Below are 26,153 nucleotides of genomic sequence, written 5' to 3' on the forward strand. Positions count from 1 at the left end.
ATGGGGAGCTTGCAACGCAGCCCCGGGCAGGGCGGCCTCGGCCTGTCTGTCCTCTTTCTTCTGCTTCTGTCGCCCGTGCAGGTGAGCCTCTCCCGGGGAGGGTGCCTGCGGTGGGGTTTGCCGGCTCTCCTGGCAGCGCCGGGGGAGAACAGAGCAGCGGGCGCTTGTCACGGGATGCGGGTTCCCTCCGGGTGTTGCTTCGGTGCCGGGGGGCAGCCGTGGCGGCTGTCCGCGCTGCCTGAAGCCGGGGCTCCCCCGGGCCGGGGGAACTGACCGAGAGAAGCGGCTGTCCCGCCAGCCGCCGGGTGTGGGTTAGGCCGCCGCGATCGGGGCGGTGCGAAGCCGAAACGTGGTACCGCAGCGGCCCTTCCCTGTCTCCGATGGGGTTCCCCCTCCCTCTTTCCCTCACTCTTCGGCGGGGCGGGGGCGAGGGCCGGGGTTCGGCAGGGGAGTCGGGGGGGGGGGGGGGGGGGGTGTCGGTGCGGGAGGCAGCCTAGTGACACAGCAGGCCCGCCTGGGAGCACCTGAGGCGCGAAGCGGGTGTGCCCGGATTTAGGGAGCTTCAGCTTGTGGCTGGCGCTGGTCCCCGGCTGTGGCACGTAGGAGCGGCTGGCCGGGGTGCCGGGCGGTTACGCAATGCCCTGCGCATGTGAGTGGCCCTGCGGTCACATGTCCGTGCCGGGGCTTCCACACGGCCTCGCCGTCCGGTTCGGCTTGCTCGGGGTGTGCGTGAGGCAGGGTGACAGCTTCCCGCGAGCGCACAGCCAGAGCGGCGGGGCATTGATGTGCCAACGTTCAGGCTACATGTGTCCTTAAAAATAAGGATTGGAGTAAGTTGGAGTTCGTGATGCTTTGGGGGAAAAAAAATCTGCAAAACCTTTGCTCTTCTTGGCCCTGTTTTGTTCCTGCCGTGTTCCAAAGAGTGAGATACTCCATGGTCCTCCAGAGAAACAGGGAACGTCTCCTAAGCCTTAGTGTTGTGACTCTTCCCCCTCCTTTCCCTCCCCCACTGAAAAAGGTTAAGCTTAAAACTTCTCCTAGGGTATGTTTTCAAGTTTGTTAAACTCCAAGTTTATTTTCTGTGTGTATCCTCTTCTAACAACCTTTCAAGAGCTTGAACAGAAAAGTAGGAGAAGCTGACTGTTTAGTAGTGACTCATGGTCTCCAGGTGGGTAGGTAATGGACCTCACACCTTACTGATACTACTTTATGTAACGTCTTTGGAAGGAGATACCATCTTTTGGCAATGAGATGTGTCCTAGGCTGGTAAAGAAATTGACAAGATGCTTTCCTTTAGGTGACAGTAGGATACTGAACTAGAGGAGCTTCCCCTAAGACTTAGGGGATGCTTGTAGAGGCTATGGCTTTATGGTCCATAAGAAGTAAACATCACAAAATTACTCTAACCATGCAGGCTTCAGTTTTGTAATAGGAGGCAACATTTTTTGGCCATTAACTCTTTTATTTACAGCCTAACACTCCACAAAGTAGACTTTTGATATCTTTTGGAGAAGCTGGTCCTTCAGTTAGACTGAGCCTACGTAGTGTTAGAGGCTTGCAGAAGAGCAGTGTTGTGAAAGTGAACCTGCTCTCCCCATGAAGCACTGCTGTAATGTTTTCATGCTTTCAGTTGTGTGCATAGACAAAAGGCTGTATGCTATGCCACTGCTTTTTGGAGAAGTGGACTAGAGTGGTATTTAGGTCTGTAATCCTTCCATTACACACACTTTGACAATGACCTGAAAAGTGTCAGCCTGTATGGGATGTATCTTTCACTCTGGACAGTGCATGGCACGGGACTTGTGCCAGGTAACCTCTTACTAGTCAACAGTTAACTACCCATTGATACCATTGGAGAACTACACTGAAAGTCTCGGCTCCTTTAGTCCTGTTTCTGAATGTGGACTTACAGGGGGATGAAGTCTTGAAACTGTTCTTAGTCTCTTACAAACGTTGTAATGTACTGGATGTGGTGGCTTAGGGAGGTTGGACGCAGGTTTCCTGTCAGCAACTGGGGTCCCAGTCCTGGGGGAAGATGTTAGCAGCAGGTCCTGCTTTGTCTCGAGCTTGCCAAGTGGCCCACACCGTGCTGTTACCTGACCTTGGGCACAAAGTTCCAGAATGCCTGTGTGGAGCAGCTTGCTTGGCAGGGATGGCAGCGTAGCTTCAGAGCATGACAGTACCGGCTTTACTTAAATTACTTCCTGGAAAATCAGGAGTGACTTGTTGGTAGTCTTTCTGGATGGAAAGTGAAGAAGCCCTCTTAGAAGGTGGGGGAGGTAACTGAAGGGAATGATTGGTGGAACTGAACAGCGCTTTGCTGGTCAGTGGATGAAGCAATCTGAGTGTTGTGAGGTGTTATTGCTGTCTCCCTGCAGGGCATCAGAGGTGTTGTGGCGCAGATGGCCTTCGCTTTGGACAGCTGCTAGTTAGGGGCCCTGTGCTTTCTGATCAAGCATGCAGTTGAGCGTGTGTTTTCCCAATAAGTCATCATCAGCTAACACCAGCTTGCTCCCACAGATACTGAACTGTTACCAGTATTGCAGCTTTCTCCTCCTGCCTGACCTTGACTTTCCTGTGACATGTGAAGTGTGTTTGGATAACTCCAGAGCTGGGGCTTTGCTGGAACCAAAGTAGCTAATGATTCGTTTTTGCCTGAAAGGGAATAGTCCCTTCCCTACGGGCAAAGGAACGAGCAGAGCTTGGCAGACAGTTTAGAGCTGCACTGGCTGCCTCTGAACAAGCTACTGAAAGAGGCAAAGAGCAAGAATAAAACCTCTACAATTTCCTTTGGTCTGTGGACAATCTCTTCCCCTCATAGGGAGATCTGTGAGGTAGCGTGTAACTTCTGGGGCAGATCTGCAATCTTGACCTGGTCACCTGTTCCCATAAACCAGTGTTGCTGTTTATTAAGGGTAATGTGGTAGGGTGTTTCCCTAGAACTCAGTTTCTCAACCTAGTGGGCAATAGCAGCTATTAAATGTGGTGTGAACTAGATTGGGGGGGGTGGGGGAATGGGATATGCAAAGTATGATGTTTCTTGGAATCTTTCTTCTTGTACCACAAGATCCCAGATGTACCACCCTAGATGAAAGAAGGGGAAACAGCTGTATCTGATGCTGTTGCCTTTTCCATACATTACTAATCTCAGTTTGGAGAGCCAAACAATGTTCACTTGTCATCTGGAATTTGCAGGACTACAAATAGTTGCTGTTTCTGTACACAACATCATCATTGTTCTTTGTCTGCTTAGCAGCTATGTAATCATTGTTGGTGATGGCTAATGCTGCTGGAAGCATTAAAGATTATTGATTTGTTCCCACATGCAGTTGAAGAAACTTGGACTAAAGTAAATGTGTTTATGATCTGTTGGAGCACTAGTTTTATTCCAAACAAATTATAATGGCTGGGAACCAGCAAGCTGTAACAGAACCTTTGTAGAATGTTGGTAGTCACAAAATGCCTGTACTTGCTTATGTGTGAGTTCCTTATTAGAGCTCCTGGAGTTCTGACCCGAGGTGAAGTTTCTCTTCAAATAGAGTAAGTCTACCAGAAGTAGGAATATACTTTTCTTCAGAAGCCAACCCTGTGTTAGGCTTATGGAGTATATCCTTGTTCAGAAGCTGATTGGGATCACACAACATTTATCCTTTCATTTTGGAGCTAAGAGGGCTTTCACCCATTTAAGAGATTATTTTTCACCCAGATCTTAAGTGACTTTCAAGTCTGACTCTGCATGTGGTAACCTTCTTAACTATGACTAATTTACAACCACGCTTACTCATTCCTATCTCTTCCTACCAGTATAGGAATTTTCTGAAAGAATGGAAAGAGCAAAGTACTTGTCTTACTCTGTAACTTAATCTAGCTTTTAGTAGAGGGTTTTTGGGGGTAAGATAGAGCTGAGTATTATCAGTGGTCGTAGTTACTCAGTTACTTGTAGAACCTCTGAATACTGTGAACTCTAGGAGACCAACCCTCTACCATATTTTGTGGCTGACTCAGTTCAACCACTGAGAATCAAGGCTTACCAAAGTTTATCGGTTCAGGGAACAAATTCAGACTTCTGAGTGAGGTCCTGCTAGGTCGTGGCATAAATACCTTATCTTAGATTGCTTCTGAAATGGAATTATTGGTATTAATACTGCAGTATAGTATTCAAGTTGGCAGTTCTGGGTCTAAGCACTCTTCTAGTAGTTAAAACTGATCTGTTCAGCTTTTCTAAACAGGCAGAAAGTTTGAGTGATAAACACTTGGTTTTGCATTGTAAGTTTTACCAACGTGGAACTTTGGCAATATGGTTTTAAAATCTTTATTCAGATTACAGGTGTAAACTAGGACTTGGGTGGAACAAGTTATCTTGCTTTTTTTCTTGTGTGTTTAGCTGAATACTTTGTGATGCATGACCAAATGTCACTTCCAAGTAAGTTGCTTTGTGTTCTGTCATGAAAGTGCTGGCAAAAAAAGCCTTGTAGGTGAACTTACAGACATAAGGCAGCTTGCATTTTATTTTATATCTGTGTATTTATAACCAAGGAAGTGTTACTTTGAAATATAGATTGTACTTTTAAAACAGTTGAACGATCAGTCAGCCTGATGTGATACCTGAAATTTAAGTTTTTCTGTGCAGTAAGTGCCCTGGTAAGCCTTCTGTAACTGGTAACTGCACTGACAGTTTTACTACGCTTTCTTCAGGAAGGCTTAGCTTCTTCCAGAATAGAGAGTAGGTTGATAATTTTGTGGGACTTAAAAGTTAAGAAGTGTTTGGTGACAAGAATTTATAAGCATAGAAAGTGGTTTTGTTTTTCTTTAGAAAGTGTTCATAGAAACTGTGATTACAAACCATTCTAGACTAAACATGGATGCCAGCCTGATACTGAAAAAATACCAGGTTCTGTTCTCACAGGCAGCAGCAAGCGGCTCAAAATTCATTGCCCTTTTGCAAGAATACCAGTGAATCTGTACTTCCTCTTGAACAGATGATTAATTCACTTCTGACACTGGTACACACAAACACTGAACCACCTTCCCCATTACTAGATGCTTTGCTATTAAAACTGGAGATATCTGGGTGTGGAGAAGGAGAATTGAAGAAAGTGACTTCTAAATTTGCATCAAAGTAGTGTTGACTTCTTGGATTAATTTGATGCATGAAGAAATCCACAATGTAGTTTCTGTGGATAGTCTCCAAGTTACAGGAACTTAACTTTTAGGCTTATGCTGATCTTAAACATTCAGTGTTTAGGAGTGCAGTCTTGAGGAGTGCTTTTCAACAGAGCACTAGGACAGGCTGCCCAGGGAGGTGGTGGAGTCTCCTTCTCTGGAGATATTCAAGACCCATCTGGATGCCTATCTGTGCAATATGTGCTGGGGAGCTGCTTTGGCAGGGGGGGTGGAGGCCCCTTCCAGCCCCTACAATTCTGTGATTCTGTGATCTCTGTAAGAATATGGTGATAGTTAGCATCTGGTTACAGGTTTAGCTAGAAGAAATGCTAGAGTGGACAAATGAAATAGTGACCTGTGTGAGTGGCACTTAAACTGACTTTTGGACCTGGCTTGTAGTGAGTAACTTTGAATTGGACCATGTTGCTTAAATTGAGTTAAAGAGAAAACAGCTCTAACAGGGTCAGGTAAACTGGTGATGGTTATCATCCCTGACTTAAAAAACAACCAAATTACAAATTGCTGATGGACATTTTGAAGAACTGTCAGCGCTGTTAGCACAAAAATAGATGTTGTGGAGGCATTGTAATTCTGGGTAGCTCTTGGGTATTATGAGTTCAGCCTTTCAGAGGCCTCTCTGGTCAGTAAACAATATTATTCATGGTCAGGCACAAAGCACAGCAGTCTGTCCTTGCAGTGTAAGCATATGGCATTTCTACAAATGCTAGGTCAAGGTTGTTCAGGAGATAAAAATAAGTTGGTTATCTTTCAAACTGTACCATGAAAATTTCTCATCAGGGCTGGCAGAAGCATAATAAATACTTGTGCAGTTTGTTTTCTGTTTGCAGCTCAGGTGCATAGGAAAACCTTGGAGCTGTCCTAAACTTTCTGCTGTAAATAACTTGTTATTGCACTAAATGTTTTAATTTTCAGAATAAATGTTTTGATTTGGCATTTCAGATGCTCTTTGGTACTGAGACAAAAATAGAGTGCTTGCTAGTTGCCATTGTCCACTCTATGCATGTAATAAAGAACATGAATTTTTCAGTAGTCCCTTAAAATCCTCTTAAAATGAGACTTCATTTGTTTTTCTTTTTACTTCGAATGTAAGCCCATTTAATGCTTAGGCCTGAAAGTGGTGGAGGGCATCCTTTGGGATTGTGACAGTACATGGTGCTCTGTGGAGAGTACAGAGCTGTGAAGTTCTGTTTCAGAATCCTGTTCATGCTGCTGTTTCCTCAAAAATCTGTCACCAAGTGGCTGAGTTTGCAAGAAAGAGTAAAAGGTGGTAGGAGGAACTGAAGCATTGTGTGTAAGCAACATGGAATGGTTTGGCTCCTCATGTGCTCTGAAGTGACAGTTCAAGCCCCTAATCATGTGCATTGCCTTGCATAAATGATTTTCCTCATCACCTTGTGTTTGGAGATACATTAAGAAATACTTTCCAAGTATTGATTTAGTAACACTCATACTTGGTCTTAACTATAGACAGAGTATTTCTGGGCAAGGAAGGGTGGGGAGCTGAGCTGGACATCAGTGGTGATGTGTGCCCTGTCAAAAGAACAGGCTTTTGTTAATGGGTGTTTTATACAGGACATGCTGATGTTTAAATTATCAGGAAATTACCTAATCTGGATTGTAAATGTTTTTTAGAATAGTAGCACATAAACTCTTCAGCAGCTGAGGAATTTGGCAATTATTCCTTGCAGTTAATCAGTTGTATCTTGTTCATTAGGTTCTTCCACAATCGTGTGTCTGGTACGGAGAATGTGGAGTTGCTTCTGGAGACAAGAGATACAACTGTGCCTATGATGGACCACCGATAGCACTACCAGAAGATGGCTATGACTTAATGCAGGTGAGCTTCTTTTGGAGATCTGCTGCTAGAGAAATAATTCTCTTATACTTTAGGTTTCTGTTAGACATGTGCAATGACCTTTAAATTTCCCATCCTAAGTTGATGAGAAAGCGACGCATTATCTCTGGTTTCTCAGGTATATCTCATAGCCCCAACAGTGTGAAGGTAATATCCCTTTGGAGATGAGAAGTCTCTGAACTGTGTGATTACACCCTTAAATATACAATTGGTTCACTTTCTTGTGTGTTTTCCTCACTGGCTTGAGCACTCTTTAGTCAGACTAAATTTTTTTGGACTCTTCCGAACTATGATAAGTTCTGTGGTTGTGAATGGGAAGGCAGTAACTGGCACCCATTCAGATGGAGTGAGCTTGGACAAAGTTTGGTCTCCTTAGCTGTTCCTAGTGTGAGACTGTTTCCTTAGCTGGGCTCTAGCGCTCAAAATGAACAAAACCACTCAAAGATTTAGAGTATGAAATAAGTAATGGTTTAGCTGGTGGCAGGAGTGACTTAAATACATAGGTGAGCTAACTGCTCTTTTGTACTGTTTCTAAAGATTTCATGTACAGCTTCTGTGTTACTCTGTTAGTTTTGTATTAAATGTATTTGTCTCCTCTATAAACTGACCATGAAATAGCCTTGTCAGTTCATCAGTGATTATTTTTGTGGTTAGTGGCTTGAATTCTGATGCTCCACAATGTGATGCTACCCAGAAGGTATACTAGAGGATAAGCTGCAAGATTCCTTTCAGCTTGGATAAACATGTGTTGTCCTCTCACTAGCAGACTCTCAAATACCATTATCATTCTATATATAGACTCTGTGACTAAAGATCATCTGAAGGAGCTTTTTAAAAGGAAGTGATGCTTTGAATAAAAGAAGTGATTCTTTCCTGCTCTCTGAAATAGCTCATAAGCTAGATGTGTTTTCATGTATCTTCCACAGCAATAGCTAGTGTATTCTGAAACATGCTGAAGCAGAATCTAAAACTAATGAGTTCTGAAGTCTTAAACAGGCTTTTTCTTCCTGCTCCCTGATCTCAATGCTGTTTGTATTTAAGGAACTCTGTCCAGGTTTCTTCTTTGGCAATGTTAGCACTTGCTGTGATGTTCGTCAGCTTCAGACTTTGAAAACCAACTTGCAGCTGCCTCTGCAGTTTCTTTCCAGGTATGCTAACGCATGGCAAAGCAACTAGAGCTTTGTAACATTAATAAAGCACACTAAGACTCTTCTGTTCAAGTAGACTGTAGAAAAGATGGTCGCCTCATTTGAAGGCTTATTGGAGAAAATGCCTCATCCCTATCATGAGGCTTTAATTTCATGAAACAACTACTTGCAGTCCTGATGGAGTTAGCTGGTAGAATAAACATTACCTTAGCTTTTTCTCAAGCTATTGTATTTGTAACGAAGCCTTCAGAAGAAGGCAACACAAAGCACTGTTTGGTGGTCTTCTAACAGAAGTCTTCTTCCTAGCAGCAGTTAAGTGTTCTGTCAGACTGTTTATATATACTGTTTGAGCTAGGCAGTTTTGCTAGTGAATGGTGTTGATGCTACTCATGAGTAAGCAATTTTAAGCACCAGCTAATGTTGCATTGCTGACTTAAAAACTTACAGAACTTAAATGTCCTGTCACTCTGAGCAGGATGTTTACTTGCTGCATAGGTCAATGCATCTTTGTCATCTTTATGTATGTTGTGCATCTTTACCTCTTAATCTGATTGCTGTGTACTTCCTTTCCCACCCAGATGTCCATCTTGTTTTTACAACTTGATAAACCTCTTCTGTGAACTGACTTGCAGTCCAAATCAATCGGAGTTTTTGAGTGTTACAAGTACCATACCTTATTATGATCCAGTTTTAAAAGAGAACAAAAGTAGTATTACAGAGCTGCAGTACTTTATTGGGGAACGCTTTGCAAATGGTGAGTAAACAGTGTGTTAATATACCTAAGCTTTTGTCAAGGTAACAAAACCAGTAGGAAGAATTAGGAGGGCAAAACATCTTTTTGACAGTCTTGCGAAGTTTGAGGCATCTTATAGGTACTGGTAGGCTCCTCCTTAAAACTGCTGGAACACTAATTTCTGCATGGGTAGGAGACATTGCACTGCCAGTGTTAAGGACAGTGCTTTTGACAGTTCAGCTGAGACCAGACATCTGTACAAATGGTGAATAGCTGAGAACCCTGATGACTAACTTTTTTGCCAAATACTGAACGTCCAAAGCCGACCTGATACTGAAACTGTCTAGCAAGTATGATAGTGTTTGAATGAGGTGCTGCAATGCCTTTATCTAAAAAGCACTCCTGAGATGGATTGTTCTAGTCCAATGGCAAATCCAAAGATTTTGTCCAAGAGCAAACAAATCTGGGTTGTATTTGGATATTACAGCAAGCTTGAAGCATTAGATCAGTCTTTGTACATTTTGTGCAATGGCCTCTAGATCAAGTTGAGACATTTGAAAGTCATATATCACATATAGGTCAAAGGTGCTTTAAGTATTTGTCATAACTTTGTCTGAAAAAACCTTTACTGTTTGAGAGGTAATTATTTTATATTAAGTAGGTTCTAGCACAGTGCAGATCCAGGTGACCTACTCAGAGTAAGATAGCAGTAACACTGCACTGCCACCTAGAATACTGTAAATACAACTGAAAGCATTCTTTCACTGCCTTAAGATGTTTCCTCTTGAAAGCTCTAAGTGTGGTTTTTGAACTTGGTGAGTCTGTAATTATTGGAAATACTTGGAATGCTCAGTTGGTGAGACTGATTTAATGAGTCTTCTGTCTTCTTGCACTCTTCCTAGCAATGTATAATGCCTGTAAAGATGTCGAGGCTCCATCAAGTAATGTTAAAGCACTGGGGCTGCTGTGTGGGAAGGATGTCAAAGACTGCAATGCAACCAACTGGATTGAGTACATGTTTAGTAAAGACAATGGGCAAACTCCTTTCAGCATTATTCCTGTCTTCTCAGGTAAGATACTGAATAGTCTTTGCCTTTGAAGCTTCTCTCAAAGGCTGTGTGCTATCGCTAGAATGCTGAGTTTTTAAATCAGGTGCCCAGCAATGTCTGCAGTCTGAGGCTTTCAAAGCAATGCAAGATATTCTGTGTGGAAGTCATACTTTGGCCTTCCTTTGTATGTAGCTTCTTGATGTATAGATCCCTCAGATTCATTAAGGGATGGACTGAGCTTAGGTGACTGGATCACTTATATTCCTTGGGAAACTAGGGCAGTAACATGATCCTTTAGGATTTCTTTGCAAGGAAATTGTTACACCTCACAATCTGAACAAATTCTTGCAGGAATGATGTAAGCATAGCATGTGGTTATTAGTTTTAGACTAAAAAGTTCTAAAACTTGACTACTCAGTTAGCAGACAACTGTAAATAGTCAGTACCTGCTATGGAAAAGGCAGTGGCTTCTTCAGTTATAAGACCTAGAAAAGCAACTCTATGAAGAAGCTGGGGCCTTTTATATATATCCCTTTTACTGGGGTGCTTGTGTTGTGAAGGTGTGAATATTTAACTGGTAGTAAAACTGGCTCTACAACTTGTGATTTGTCCTAGATGTTCCTGTCCACCAAAAGAATCCCATGAACAACGCTACCAAAGGCTGTAATGAGTCTGTAGACGACTCGACAGGACCATGCAGCTGCCAGGACTGTTCAATTGTTTGTGGTCCGAAACCACAACCTCCACCACTGCCTCCTCCTTGGCTTCTGTTGGGTTTGGATGCTGTGTATGTCATCATGTGGATCTCCTACATGGGATTTCTACTCATCTTTTTTGCACTTGTGTTTGGAGTCTGGTGTTACAGGTAAAGCATTCAAAATGCATAGCTCAGTTGCTTGCCTTTTCTACAGAAACTTCATTTGCACAAAATGGGATACTTATGTCTCTCTCTTCACCCAGCTACAAATATCATCACTTGTAGCAGAGGCTTCTACTTACTGGGAATGTTATAGCACCTAAAAACATGTGGTAGAAAGCAAGTGCAGAAGTCAGTTTAGCTGATGCACAACTCTCATAGCATTCCTAGCTGCAGGACTGAATATTTACAACAGCAACTGTCATAAGCAACAACTTGAGAGTCTGCAAAAATGGGGAAATGGATGTATCTGATTAACCTGATATTAAGCATAACATCTCTGTTAAACTGTATCTGTTCTTGGATTGTATGCATTAAGATACTGGAGCAGTGAAATATCTTCATACTCAAATGTCAAACTTCTAGAAGCTATAGGGATTTACAATGCTTTAGGCTAGATTGGAACACAAGTAAAATATCTTGGAGGAGAACCCATATGACTAAAAATGCAATCCCATTTTCTTCCTCAAATCTCCTGTTACTTAAATTGTAACTGGGAGGAGCTGGGGAAATTCCAGTGATGGAGAGGCCTGTTTATCTCATGCAGTGTTCATTAAAGCCTTTCTTACTTCTGTCTCTTACATCTGCAATGAAGTGTTTAATGTAACATACTTTGTCAGGAGATGTAGCTGAGAGAAAAAGAGTCACTTAAAATTGGACTAAGATAATGGGATTGTAGGAGCTAAATTTGGGATCAGTTGTGGAGCAAGCTCTGGGATTGGTAGCCACATGCAATCATAACAGTTTTTCTGCAGAGTAATGCTTGTATCAAAGCAGTTACGACCCTGTTGCAAATTCAGTCAGGAATACTTTTAGTCTCCTGTTTTGAAAATACAACAAACTAAGTAATTACAGTGTTTTTGAAGTAAGGGGCAGCAAGCTAACTTCTCTATGCTATGTGATACTTGGCAGTGAAGTGCATAACTAACTGTAGCTGTAAATGCTTTGGTGTGGGTGTGCTAGCAATCCAAAGCTGTGGAAAGCTATTAATATTTCTTAATAGCGTTTTCCAGTATGGTGGTACTTCTCAATGCAGCTTCAATGTTGAGTTACAGCCAGGAATCTGAAGCTGCTGTATGGTAAGAATTAAATCTGTGTGGAAAAGGATAGTGGATACAACAAGCTTACTACCTGCTCCGTGGCCTTAACTTACTGTGCAGCATGCATAGGAAACTACATGAAATGGTAAGGGTGTTTTGAGATGTCTGGTTTGTAGCCCAAAACATCCTGCTCTAGTTTGAGGTCTGATTAGATTGCCATGAGGAGGCTGTTGGACCTACCTCCTGCTCTGGGTATCAGGAATGAGTATAAGCAATATAGGTCTATTCTAAGTCTTCTGGGCTATTACTTGCCTGCCTTCAGGACAGGAAGAAAGTACCTTACTTTCCTCTTTCATCACCTCCCCATTTCTTCAGGCTAAGTATAACTTTAATCATTTGACTAATGAAGTAGAAGATTTCTAATGTAGAAATCTCTTGCAAATACTATCACTCTTGTCTCAAAAGCGGGGTTGTTACTGTTGTTGTCAGAGGTGTCTGGCTTATTCCATGTCTGTGTGGAGATGGGTGCTAGGTGGTAATTCCACACAGCCTCCACACTACACACAGAACCTACAACATATTTGTCTTGTTACAGCATTAGAAAAAACCACCTAAATTTACACTAATAATTAGTAATTACTGCATCATCTACTAGGGGTCAAAGCATATTCAAATTAGTATGCATGCTCCTTGAAAGTGTGTGTGTGGGGGGGCATTTGCATAGTCCTTGAATTGGGTGGGTGGTCATGATCTCCCACTACCACCCTTACCTTTCCCTCAGTTTCTGTTGATTCCAGGCTTCTCTGGCAATGCCCCAACTCTGGCACCTGCTGGGGCAGGATGTTCCCTCTTTATCAACTTTTCAACTCTTCTCCAAGGATACTTTTTAGCAAAGCAAGTTAGTACATTTAACCCTAGACTAAACAGTGTCTAAGCACTAACACAAACACATTTCTGTTCTTGTGAAGTGGAAATGTTCTAGATATTGCTCTGAGTTATCTTCAACTTAGAGACTTTTTTGGCTGTTAATATAAAAAAAAAAAGTAGTAAATAATGTGTCCTTGATCCAAGCTGGGAAAGTTTAGACAGCCAACAGGGCTGTAAGTTGCTCTGAAGGATGGTAAAGATGGAGATTGCTGTTCTTGAGTGGATACATAGTACATAGTGTCTATAGATTCTGAAGGAGTCAAATACCAAAATTATTGCTAGCATTGGACTGTGCTGTGCAAACTCCAAAAGAGAACCTTTTGGGAAAGAAGGGTAACATAGCTTCTTTTGTCTTGCAGGAAACGGCACTTTGTCTCAGAGTACACACCAATTGACAGCAATATTGCCTATTCTGTGAGTTCCCATCGTGACAATGGTATGTCTTGGGTAACAGTAATAGATGTATTAAAACTCTGGTTCAGTGCATCCCTTTCCTGTGGATAGGCTCTGGAATTTTAGCTTTGTAAGGCCCTATAATCCACTCTCAGAGCATTTTATTTCAGTCCTTTGGCCCGTATCTCTGACATACTTAACCCTGTTCTGCAGGATGCTGAAAGCCCTGATTGCACAGTGACCTAGCTATGCTAGGAAGTTCTGGAGTGCTTTGTAGCTGGGGGCAAAGGGAGCAATGTAATGCTAAAATCAATTTGATCACATGCCTGTACAAAGCGTGAGAACTGTAGTTTAATTTGTGTAGCATCTGAGGTAGCTAATTTCAGTGTTCATGTATTTCTTAGCTGCTTCATGCCTTTACTTGCTGTGCCTGCTGCTGTCAGAGACAGTTTTGTGTTAGAAGGGGGAATGTTAGTTGCACACTGGTTTCTGCACCCTAGATGTCAATCAGGGATTGATTTCTGGGTCTAACTGTCAGCGTAGATATTGTGTACTGTAAACAGAGCTGGAATGAAATTTCCTCTTTCATAGAATCATACAATCATAGAATTTTAGGGGTTGGAAGGGACCTCGAGAGATCATCAGGTCCAACCCCCCTGCCAAAGCAGCTCCCTAGGACATATCACTCAGATAGGTGTCCAGATGGGTCTTGAATATCTCCAGAGATGGAGACTCCACCACCTCCCTGGGCAGCCTATTCCAGTGCTCTGTCACCCTCACTGTGAAAAAGTTCCTAATGGACTTCAAGAAAATGCTGCTAAACTGACTTCTCAGATGCTTACTGCTGCTGTCTTGCTCTTACAGGGAAAATAACTTGGGGTGAAAGGCTTGGTGAAAGGTTTGAGAATGGCCTAAGGATGACATTCACATCGTGGGGGGCTTTCTGTGTCAGAAATCCACGTCCTGTTATCCTCTTCTCCGTGGTCTTCATTGCAATGTGCTGCTCAGGCTTCATGTACATTAAAGCAACTACAAACCCTGTAGACCTCTGGTCAGCCCCAAGCAGCCAAGCTCGCAAGGAGAAGGAGTACTTTGACACACACTTTGGGCCTTTCTTCCGTACCGAACAACTTATTATTCAAGCACCAAACAGACGTCCAGACACCTATTCACCTTACCCATCGGGATCAGATGTACCTTTTGGTCCTCCACTTACCAAGGACATTCTTCATCAGGTATCTGAGACTTCCAAGAGCAAAGATCTAAATATATCTAATGGGCACAACCATATGGAGTGGGCTTCTATCTGCAATGCTATGCCTGCCAAAATGAGCATTAGATATTTTTATTATAGTCCTCCTGTAAGCCTTTTCCTGAAAACATTGTATTTTGACCTCTTCTGTTAGACTTGCTAGCTGAGTCCCAGTAAGTATTTTCAGTGTGAACACAGAAATAATAAGGTTTAGTCATGTGCTGCTGTTAATGTGTGCCACTGCCTTTGGAAACTTCTGGGAATATAGCATTCACTAAAGTCCTGTCTTGCAAGGGAAGTGCTTTCTTGTGCTGCCCTTAATCTGTGGTTTGGTTGTGTTTGTTTTTTTTAAGGTGCTGGATTTGCAGAATGCTATTGTCAACATAAATGCTTCTTTTGACAATGAGACTGTAATGCTGAAAGACATTTGCCTGGCTCCTCTTGCTCCCTACAACAACAACTGCACGATACTGAGTGTACTCAACTACTTTCAGAACAGTCATTCTGTTCTGGATCACACTGTCGGGGACGAGTTCTTTGTCTATGCTGACTACCACACTCACTTCTTATACTGTGTTCGGTAAGCAGTACAATTACATGCTTTTTCAAGCTGTAGGTCAACTAGGTGTTTGTCTTGCTGGCAAATAGAACTAGCTAGTTCTTGCTACCCCCTTGAACCTTTTCTTACCCCTTTTTAAACTGAATGCTATGTGGAACCATAGATTAGCAAAGGTTACTTGTTCTGCTGTGTCTCGGTGCTTTAGCAGGAGTTCCGTTTCAATTGAGCTTCCAGTTAACTTGGCTTGGTACAGACACTGGCTCTGGTTTACCTTGAACATGAGTCAGGCAATTCTGAGAAGTACAGTTCTGTAGCAGGAGGTAGTTTTGAAGCTTTCACTTCGGTTTATGGTTCAGTTGGGCAGAAGTGATTCCTTGTCTCTGAAGCTATAAGGAAGACCCCTCTAAAGTGGGATTTGAATTCTAAACAAACACAGCACAAGAGCAAAGAATCCCTGGCAGCCTTACTTATCTCACTATCAGTTATAGCACGGCAGCTTTTTACCTGCCCTGTGGTGCTGTGCCTCAGTTATCAAGCAGAAGCTAACAGTTATTATTGCTGGTGGTCTCTTTTAGGGCTCCAGCATCACTGAATGACACAAGCTTGCTTCACGATCCTTGCTTAGGAACATTTGGTGGACCTGTGTTTCCATGGCTGGTGTTGGGAGGATACGATGGTAGGTGGCAAAACAGTACAGCAGTTTGTCTTGAGAGTGCACACTTGTGTGCTGTGTTTGGCAATAACAATGCATTCTTATTCAACAGAGGTAATTAAATGCACTCCAGAAAACCTGGAGTTTTGTTAAACTTTCAGTAAGTAAGGGTATTTTACATAACACTTCAGCAGTGCTGAGTTTTGAGGCAGGCAAAATGTAAGCAGCCCATTACTGGAAAGCACTTACCCTGTTGACGCACACGCAAACACTCAGTCTGCTCTGGGCCTGCTGAAGGATCCATGGGTTCTGGAGACTTGATTAAGTAGTAAATATCTCAAGCTGATGTGCTGAGAAGAACATGTATTTTGCTTTTGACTTAAAACAATTTTGCTACTGATGACAGAGCAGTAAAATTAGATTAAGGTGTTCACAAAGTAAATCCTTCCATAATTATTCTGAAGGCAGAATCTTGTTCAAGCAATTTATCCAGTAAAACATAACTTGATAGAGGCATCAAACACAAATGTACTAAACCAGCCTTTGAAGGCAAGCAGTGCTTCATAAAACTGTAGGGTATTTTTTACTTGCTTTGAGTAAAGTTTAAGTATGAAAGAGGCACACTGTTTAGGAAACCACATCCTGTTTCTTAGTCATAAGTACTAGTTAGATAGTAGCCCCTTGTCTAACATTGCAGCAAGTTAATAATGCTGGGGTGCTGTGAACATGGTAAATAACAAATAATTACTTTTGAAAACCATCTGGAATGCTTATCTGTTATTTCACTAGTGTGTTTGAGAACTCGGTGCTGTTAAACAGACTGCTTTTAATAGAGTTCTAGGGATGGGATTGCTTTGGACAATGGTCATTTTGAACTTAATTGTCCCTACCTGTACTGGAATGTAAGCTCCATTTACTCTTTTTTTTCCTTGCTCTGTAGGTGATAACTATAATAACGCTACAGCTCTTGTTATTACTTTTCCTGTCAACAACTACTACAATGACTCAAGAAAGCTAATGAAAGCCTTGGCATGGGAAAAAGAGTAAGTAGGCTTCCTGCCTTCTGAAACACATACATTACTTAGAGCAGCTCCACGTGCTGATACGTGAAAGCCACGCACTGTACTAACAGTTTCTCAGTATAACTGCAGGGATGTTTTGAGGCAGCAGAACTGGTCAAGGACAGACTATACTGGTGATTAGATTTTCATTTCGTTTGCTTTGAGGAGATAAGTTCCTAGTGGTGTTAGTGACTGTAGTCCAATAGTACCTGCTGATAAGTAACTTTAGAAAGGATTTGATGTATTTTACTTTGTCTAGAACACAGGTAAATTCTTCACTGTATGGGACCATTAACCACCAGTGGAAAGGCCCAGCATTACCCTGTATTCTTTAAGAATGTCAGATGAGGTTCTAAATCTTTCATCCCCTTCACTCTTTACAAGCTGATGTTGTTTACATGGGTCAGCTGCTCTGGCTAACAGCTCTGATAAAAACTACTGTACTGAATGTCTGAGATGAAGTACAAGTATAACTAGAGTCTACCTGTGTCACTCTAAAGAGAACATGCAAAGTATTCCAGCATAGTGCATTTCTAGTGCTTGGATGGGTGCTGATTACACATCCCTAGAACACCTTTTGAAAAGGAGGAAGGTCCCTCAAAGTGTTTTCTGGCCACAGTGTATCACATGGATGATTTAAATTTGCCTTCTAACAGACTTTCAAGTATCTCTAAGGTGAACTGTTTTAGCCTTCAAAGTGTGACTGATTTATTTTTTTTTTTTTAGGTTTATTAACTTTTTGAAGAACTACAGTAACCCTAATTTAACTATATCATTCTCTGCTGAGCGGAGTATTGAAGATGAGATCAATCGCGAAAGCAACAACGATATTGGTACTGTGTTGATAAGCTATATTGTAATGTTTGTGTACATCTCCATAGCTTTGGGACATATTCAGAGCTGTAGAAGACTGCTGGTACGTGTATAGTTCTCATTGCTGTAAATACTAAAGCTACAGCTTGCTGACTAGCTTTTTTTTAGCTTTAAGTGACTGCAGTTTTTTTGCAGAATGCTCATATTTCATCTTCTCTTAACGCTTTAAGACTTCCTGGGGCAGGAGCCAGGGGGAGCATTGTCCTTGTCATACTTGATAATTCATGTGTGCTTCATAGTCTCATTCTCACTTCAAATGTGCAGTTAACTCAAGCTTTAAGGTTTCATGTTTGTTTTTAATATACAACTGGATCTTGGAAAAAAAAAAAAAAAACAGAAAAGTAAGCTTTCTACTAACTATGCTAAATGTAAGAAGAGTTTTTTACTTTTGCTGTAATCTGTCCTGTGGGGTGATGCTGGTTTGGTTAACAATCTTTACAACTTTTTTAGGTGGATTCAAAGATCTCCCTGGGCATTGCAGGCATCCTGATTGTGCTGAGCTCAGTGGCATGTTCTATAGGCATCTTCAGCTACTTTGGAATCCCGCTGACATTGATTGTGATAGAAGTAATCCCCTTCTTGGTGCTGGCTATTGGGGTGGACAACATTTTCATTATAGTCCAGACACTTCAGGTGTGTATCCTTTCACTTTTACTGAATATGCCTGTCATCTTTGAAGGCTGTTAACGTGGAGCATAGTCTTCTGCATTCTAGTGCTTAGCCCAGTTGGAGTAGCTCTGGACTCACAGGATACCTAGTGGTCCTAGAGTGCTAAGATAATAGGTGTGTTGTGTGTGCTGTCCCTGTGTTGTTGTCTGTTGTCATTAGAAAACCTCTGCTTACTCTTACTGCTGGTTGGTACCAAGCTCATTTAATGTAGTTTCTGCTCCACATGCTACTGATAGACAAATGAATATTACTTTTAATATCCTCCTTTGGTAATTGTAGAACTGGGCTACTGTTTTGACTGTAATTGTAGTGTGGTGTGGGCGGTAATCATGGACTAAACCACATGCTTCAGATCAGGGTCTTCTGACACTGAGTCATCGTGGGTTATTGACTTCTGTAATTTGGCAGGCTCAGTAACCCACAGAAACTGGCACTCCCTCTGGCAAGTGTGTGGCTTGGGCTGAAGTATTGAACTTCCTACTGTGTTTTAAGTTGGGGTTGAAGCAAGGCAATGTTCCTGCTGCTTTTGTATTAGAGAACCACTGCTCTTTTATTTAACTCAGATTAATGCGGTGAGACTTACCGAGTTTTGGATGTTTGAAGGTTGTTGGCTTAAATCCACAGGAAATCACTCTCTGATCTGTATGATTCATAATTGTAATAAATTCTTGCTTTAAAACAGAGAGATGAACGGCTTCAGGGTGAAACTCTGGATAAACAGATTGGCAGGGTCTTGGGAGATGTGGCACCCAGTATGTTTCTCTCATCTTTTTCGGAGACTATAGCGTTCTTTCTTGGTAAGACTTCGTTAATGTTTTAAGAAAAAAATCTTATACCTGCATGTTGCAAGAACAAATGCAAAGCTAAAATATAAAAGCAAGAATTTGTAGAGGAAGTTTTAGTTGTTCATTGCTATAGTCAAGTTTAACTTGGCCTTTGCTGGGGATAGTTAAGAAGATCTAATTCTGAATCTGTCAAGCTCTTCAGTTTGAAAGGCTGGAACCTTCTACTGCTTGTAGTGACTGTCAAGTCTAAACTTGACCTTAGTACACCCTGACAATATATTACTAACTCCTATATTGTGCTCTGTCATTTTGCTGTTGCTTGGAAAAAAGCCCCATGACAGGTTATGTTAGAGGTTCACACTTACAGTCTGTGTTTGAGGCATATCTTATGTTGTTACCCCTCAAGTATAAATTGTCCTTCTTTCATGAACTTGTTTACGTGGAGTGTAACTTGCTATTGGCTCAACTTGCACTGAGTGGCTAAGTATTGAAGCAAGATCTTGCTTGACAGTTCTCCTTAACTATCCTCGTACACAGCCTGCACATGACTAGTAAATTTGGAATTGAAAAGTGTCTCACACCTAGTTACTACTTGCCACAGCCTTAAGGCTGTCAAACAGGTCAGAGATGGCAATAGTAGACGGGCTCATTATCAGCTGTTTTCTTCACTCTGAAGAGACAGGCTCTTTGCTCTTCTAACACTTAATTTGGGTATCCTTACAGAAAAATGCTCCTGTATTTCTACTTGATTGTAAGTCACTGGCACAGGTTGCCCAGAGAAGCTGTGGCTGTGTTCAAGGCCAGGCTGGATGGGGCTTTGGGCAACCTGGGCTAGTGGAGGGTGTCCCTGTCCGTGGCAGGGGGGTTGGAACAAGATGGTCTTTGAAGGTCCCTTCCAACCCAAACTATTGTGTGCTCCAACAAACTGGGTCTCTTCCTCCAGGGACACTGTCTACGATGCCAGCAGTTCGCACGTTCTCGCTCTTCGCTGGAATGGCTGTGCTCATAGACTTTATTCTTCAAGTGACTTGCTTTGTAAGTCTCCTGGGCTTGGATATTAAGCGTCAAGAGGTGAGTATAAATGCACCTGTAACTCATTTGTAACAGGGACTGGCATCCTCTGCAGAACTGTACTAAACCTGGCATTTAATCTGTTTTCAGAGGAATAGACTGGATATTCTGTGTTGCATCAAAAGCAGTGAAGAAGCAAATGGAGTCCAGCGTTCTGAGAGCATCTTATTTATGTTCTTCAAAAACGTTTATTCTCCATATCTGCTTAAGGATTGGATGAGACCAATAGTTGTATGTATTCCATCTTTAAAGTAAGCAGTCATCTAAACTTAAGCAAAAGTGTAGTGAGCCTGAAGGTCTGAACACTGAAATCTTCAACACAATGAAACAACTGAAGCTTCTAGTATTTTTGCTTTCAGCATTAGTAGTGGAATAAGCTTTTGCAATTGCAAGAGTATTTCTAGTCAATAGAAGCTTGACCTTGGATTATCCAAAGCCCAGGCTTGAGTTACACTACTGACAGTCAGATCACTTCAGGTACAAGTCAGAAGTCAGCACGTGTTGGTTCCTGCACTGCGTTAATCTAGTGCTGTTGCTAAATCCGTGATGGGGTTTGAGGTTACTCTGGCTGCTTACAGGAGGCTTGGTGTCTCTTTCACTACTGCTTTCCAAGTATAAATTTTCCCCTTGGCTCCAGTGAGAGCTCTGGGTAGCTAGGTTTTACTGCAACAGTTGTACTAAGCCTGGGTAGCATATTCAAACTACAGCCTCTTTGCAGGGTTCCTGTTAACATAGTAACCCCTGTTGCTTGTTGTTTCTGTATGGTTGTCACTTCCATGCACGTGTTTCTTTGCAGATATCCATGTTTGTGGGTGTTCTGTCCTTCAGTGCAGCAGTTATGCACAATGTCGAGATCGGACTGGATCAATCTCTCTCAATGCCAGATGTGAGTCTTGAAATCGTGCTGCTTTTCAGCCATTTGTGGCTGGACTGAAACCTTGATACCTTGTTGTGCTCCCTCAACGTTATGTAATAGTAATTCAAAACTTTCCCTCTAAGGATTCCTATGTAATGGATTACTTCAGCCAGCTCAGCAGGTACCTGCATGCGGGTCCTCCTGTCTACTTTGTCCTAGAAGAAGGGCACAACTACACCTCTTTGGAAGGGCAGAACATGGTGTGTGGTGGAACGGGATGTAATAATGATTCACTTGTCCAGCAAGTCTTCAATGCTGCAGAAATTGGTAGCTAGTAAGTCTGTTTATACTTTTCTCTTCATAGTCATGTGGAAAAGATGTAGCTGACCAGTGTGTCCTTTTAATTTAGTTCAGGCTCATCTGTTAATTGTGCAACTGACACTGTTGTACTTGCTTTATACTGTGATTTTTTTGGGAAGGAGAGAAGGGAAGAAGCTGTGGCATCTCCTAGGTTGAGAATAAAGCTCATGGTGTATATATAAATACACTTGGGTTTGGTAAAGGAGCTTGATCCTTCAAGACATCTGGGAATGGTAGGAACTAAAATGCATGAGAACCTCTCAGTATAGTTAAGCTCTCCTGGAAAATGTCTTCAGTGCTGAACTTCAAAACTTCATGGTTAAACTAGCCTAGTAAGGCTAAGCAGGAATTTTTTCTGGAGTTCAGCAGCCAACATCTGGGAAGAGTCAGGAGGAGACATTTCTCACTGTAGTTCAGTGGTTTTGCTTCAGCTTAACTGAAGGAGGAGCCTGGTTTGAATCCTGATGCAGCAACACATGGAATGGGATGGAGCAGAGTGCGGACAGGGGGGTGGAAAGCTGAGCTTGGCAGTGGAACTTAAATGCAGGGAAGAAGCTCCTGCTGTTTGCTCACTGCGGTGTTATGAGCATCACTGGCTCTTGGATGGGGAACTGGAGCAGGGGACTGCATGGAGAGCTCGGTGGCTTGGACCAAAATGGGTTGACATGGAGTAATTCAGCACTTGGAGAGATCAAGGGATAGACATGTTCTGCAGTGAAACACAAAAGTACTGATGATATGTGTGTTTTGTTAGCACAAGGATAGGCTATGCACCATCATCCTGGATTGATGACTACTTTGACTGGGTGAAGCCACAGTCATCCTGTTGCAGAGTCTACAACACCACCGGACAGTTTTGCAATGCCTCAGGTATTAACACCCATCTCGTTGCTGGAGGATTAGCCTGGTTTGTAGGCTTGGCAGCCAAAACACTTTATCATGGTATGAGTCGGGGGGTGGTTTTTCTTACTGCAGGCAGGTACCTCTTGGGTTCACACCAACAGCAGTTCAAACAAATTACAGGGAACTTAAGCATTCTACTGGAATTCTACTGAAGACAGCCTACCTAGATAACCAATGTAAAGGCCACTTCAAATAACATTTCTTGATCTTTCTGGTGGTTTCATTCAAGCACTCAAACTCAGTGCTCTGTTCTTACTCGGATCCTTCAGTTTGGTAGAGTTCTCCTCAGGTTTAATGTAGATAGTGCACAAGCAACCAAGTTCTCTGGTAGCCTTTGCCTTTAGTAGTAATAAATAAAAATAAGGGACTGGGAACTTTTATATGGAATTTCAGGGCTGACCTGTTACTTTGCCAGTGAATATGCCTTTTATGGAACTGCATCCTGTAGTATTGCAAAGGAGAAACTGCTAGTGTTACAACAAGGAATAGTTGATGCTGTAGCTGACCCTCTTCCTGTATTTCTTCAGTTGTCGACCCATCCTGCACTCGTTGTCGACCGCTGACTCAAGAAGGCAAGCAGAGGCCGCAGGGTGAAGACTTCATGACGTTTTTGCCAATGTTCCTGTCAGACAACCCTAACCCTAAATGTGGCAAAGGGTAAGAACCACATTCTCTCTATCCTGCTTAAATCAGCAGGGCAAAGATACTCCCTCTGGAAGCCTGACTTTTCTTAACGTCTGCGAGGTTGGGTATCTAATGGCCTTCTAAAAGGCACAGGGACACTGACACTTTGCCTCTGTATTTTCCGAAACAGAGCTGGGGAAACAATTGTTTCATTACTGAATGGAACAGCAGCTTTTCTCTGTACAAAGAGAAACAGCTTCCCTAGTCAGTCTGTTCTAGCATATCCTGTGCAATCCTGAAATGAATTGTACTCTGAAGCTTTTGTCAGTTTCTAGAACTGTTAGAAACAAGATTCTAAGTCATAAAAGCAAATGAATGTGAATGGTGTTCACTGACGTTGACTTATACAACGTTACTATGTTTTCACACAGAGGACATGCTGCATATAGCTCTGCTGTCAACTTTATTAACAACAAGTCTGCTGTTGGAGCTACTTATTTTATGACCTACCATACTGTATTGAAGAAATCATCTGACTTCATTGATGCTCTGAAGAAAGCTCGGGCTATAGCAGAGAACATTACTGAAACCATGGGCATCAAAGATAAGAACTACCGGGTGTTTCCTTACAGGTATGCTTACGTCTTTCTTGCCTTGGTGGCACATACTTGAGGAACTGAGAAAGGGTACTGGTTAATAGTGTTTTAAAGACTTGAGTCTGGAGCTTGGCCTAACAGGAGATAATACAGAGACTGCGGAACTTTCAGTAAAACCATAAAAATACATCTTAAATCTATAGCACTGACTTTTCTTTACTGTGGTTGGTCACTAAAAAACCCTCGAGAAACCTATCCTTGTAGCTCTGGATTCACCGTGGGTGCTTCCATGGCAGGGTTTGAGTTCTGAATTAAGCAGATATGTTGCCCTGGGTTGATGCAGGCTGTAATGTCAACATAGTGACTTCATTGGAAGTCATATAAATTCAAGACAAAGGTAGTGGTGATGTTGACTCAAGTACTGTTTGGCTCATGGCTTTGTGGTTACTGAGGAGTTTACGTGAGCGTACCACAAAGAAATTGACTCTGAGTTGATACTCTCCGCAGGTGCCATACTAATCTCTTTGCTTGGAAGAAGCCTGTCCACCCCTGTGGTCTCACTGTGTAATGGTTTGGTTCAGGCCCTGCACAGCAGATAACACAACTGATTGGAGGAACTGCCTTCTGGCAACTACTGTGGCTGCCTGTATGGAAGTGTGGGAGTGACCCCGACTTCCAGACACAGCCTTTATTTGAAGCGTCCTAGAACAGCCAGAGTTCCATAGGAGTTGTTCCAGTGATGCTAGGAAGCCAGTTCGCATTGGTGACTCCTGTAAGGAGAGAACTACTTTATCATTAGCACAGGAGCTAGTCTAATATTAGCATACAAAAAGGAACATGGGTAACTACAGCTTCCTTTCTTTCCACAGCGTGTTTTATGTCTTCTATGAGCAATACTTGACAATTGTACACGATGCCATCTTTAACCTCTGCATCTCCTTGGGATCGATATTTTTGGTGACAACTGTGCTGCTTGGTTTCGAACTGTGGGCTGCTGTTGTAGTTTCAATCACTATTGCTATGATAATCATCAATATGTTTGGAGTGATGTGGCTCTGGGGCATCAGCTTGAATGCAGTTTCATTAGTAAATCTTGTCATGGTAAGTTAACAATATGTTCCTCTGCTTCTGTTTCCAATGTTTCTGTTTCCATATGTCATTTCTACTGAACTTTGACAGGCATTTGAACAGTAGTGGAACTATCCTAAAACTTCTAGATGGTGTGTGGAAAACAGGTTTATTCTGACAGCTAGTCCTAGTGCTGACAAGAGGCAGCAGTTGAGCTGTAAGCTGTACTACACCTGGTGGGGGTCTCCTCTGTTCTGCAGCAACAGCTGTATTGTTCCTGTATAGGCTAGGGGCTGTTGCACATCAGCAGAGGTTGTTTGTGCCAGAGGTAAGGATGCCTATGTTGGTGTTAAGGTTTCTGCTTTGTCTGCAGAGCAAACCTGTGCTGTGGCAGCACCATTGTGGGTGAAGCCACTTGGGCAGAGAGTGCCTTGGTGAAACGCTCCAGAACCCAGTAACTCATAACAGTGCTGGGGCTCTGGCTTCCCTGGCTCTCTAGAGATGAGTGGCAGATCTGAGAAGGTAACAGGGGAGTAAGCTGCTGTCCTGTGTTACAGCTAGGCATGTGGTCATGCAAGCCTGCCTGCTACGTCTGAGATCTCCCAAGTGTTCAGTCAGTGTAGCGACTCTTTAAACAGCTGAAGGTTTTATGAATAAAGTCAGCGTGTATTTTGAGCGCCACTCCAAAGTGATGTTACTGCAGCTGCTACCTGTAACTGATTTTAGTGTGCAGGGTTCACTGCCCATGCTGTATAGAAGCCAGCTTTCTTCACCATCAAGCTTTTGTCCTCTGAAAAGATCTCATGTTCTCATTGCTGTTTAATCAGATTACATTAGTCAGGCAACTAATGAGTGGTGGTAGGATTCCATATGAGACCTCCTCCAGCCTAGAGAAAGCTGGCTTGTAGGACCCTTTAACCCTTGAAACTGACCACAGCAGCTAGAACCTCCCTGGCCTGTCAGGAGCTCAGAGTAGACCTTTCCCATCAAAGTGCTCATCTAACCGGTGCCTCTGTGCTGCTTCTCACTCTCCAGAGCTGTGGTATTGCTGTGGAGTTCTGCAGTCATGTGACAAGAGCGTTCACTGTGAGCACCAAGGGCAGTCGAGTAGAACGTGCAGAAGAAGCTCTGTCCCACATGGGCAGCTCAGTGAGTATCTGCTGTGTGGGGGTGGGGGAGTGGGGTAGCCATGTTACAACTTTAAAGACTACACCAATAGCCCCAAGTCCTAAGGGTGGCCTTGCCTGTTCTTTTTGGAATACCTGATTAAAACAGGTGACCCTGGGCTTCTACTGGTAATAGGGGTGGTAAAGACACCAGTTGTTAGTCAGATGTTACTACTACCCAATAGTAGAGAACGGAGCAAAAAGCTGTAGCTGAACTAGTAGCCTGGATTAAGCTTGAATTATCCCAGTAAGGTTTAACCCTGCATCTCAAATACTGAGATGTGACTGGGAAGCATGGTTGTGAATATAGAATACAACTGGTGCTTTGTGAACACAAGCAGGGCTTAGTGTTTAGGTAGTACTGGCACTTAATCTGAGTGACCCAAATGGGGCTGGAATTGGCTGTTCTGGTG

The 26,153-nt window shown here is 42.7% G+C and overlaps 1 protein-coding gene across 1 annotated transcript in view; it reads left to right on the forward strand.

Moving 5' to 3' along the window:
- Positions 1-26,153, forward strand: part of NPC1 (NPC intracellular cholesterol transporter 1) — a gene marked incomplete at its 5' end in the record, with an annotated part of 27,392 nt that continues 1,239 nt past the window's right edge. Inside the window, 23 exons of the mRNA XM_084280429.1 lie at positions 1-81; positions 6,899-7,021; positions 8,081-8,187; positions 8,766-8,941; positions 9,823-9,990; positions 10,585-10,834; positions 13,212-13,288; positions 14,110-14,480; positions 14,851-15,077; positions 15,632-15,732; positions 16,649-16,751; positions 17,496-17,685; positions 18,093-18,275; positions 18,994-19,108; positions 20,040-20,167; positions 20,258-20,398; positions 20,964-21,053; positions 21,167-21,357; positions 22,138-22,253; positions 22,814-22,943; positions 23,342-23,542; positions 24,376-24,607; positions 25,610-25,723. Coding sequence (XP_084136555.1) covers positions 1-81; positions 6,899-7,021; positions 8,081-8,187; positions 8,766-8,941; positions 9,823-9,990; positions 10,585-10,834; positions 13,212-13,288; positions 14,110-14,480; positions 14,851-15,077; positions 15,632-15,732; positions 16,649-16,751; positions 17,496-17,685; positions 18,093-18,275; positions 18,994-19,108; positions 20,040-20,167; positions 20,258-20,398; positions 20,964-21,053; positions 21,167-21,357; positions 22,138-22,253; positions 22,814-22,943; positions 23,342-23,542; positions 24,376-24,607; positions 25,610-25,723 — 3,615 coding nt within the window. The remainder of the gene's footprint in view (positions 82-6,898; positions 7,022-8,080; positions 8,188-8,765; positions 8,942-9,822; positions 9,991-10,584; positions 10,835-13,211; positions 13,289-14,109; positions 14,481-14,850; positions 15,078-15,631; positions 15,733-16,648; positions 16,752-17,495; positions 17,686-18,092; positions 18,276-18,993; positions 19,109-20,039; positions 20,168-20,257; positions 20,399-20,963; positions 21,054-21,166; positions 21,358-22,137; positions 22,254-22,813; positions 22,944-23,341; positions 23,543-24,375; positions 24,608-25,609; positions 25,724-26,153) is intronic.

This window comes from Gallinula chloropus, assembly GCF_964237585.1.
Source record: "Gallinula chloropus genome assembly, chromosome: 2".
NCBI lineage: Eukaryota > Metazoa > Chordata > Aves > Gruiformes > Rallidae > Gallinula > Gallinula chloropus.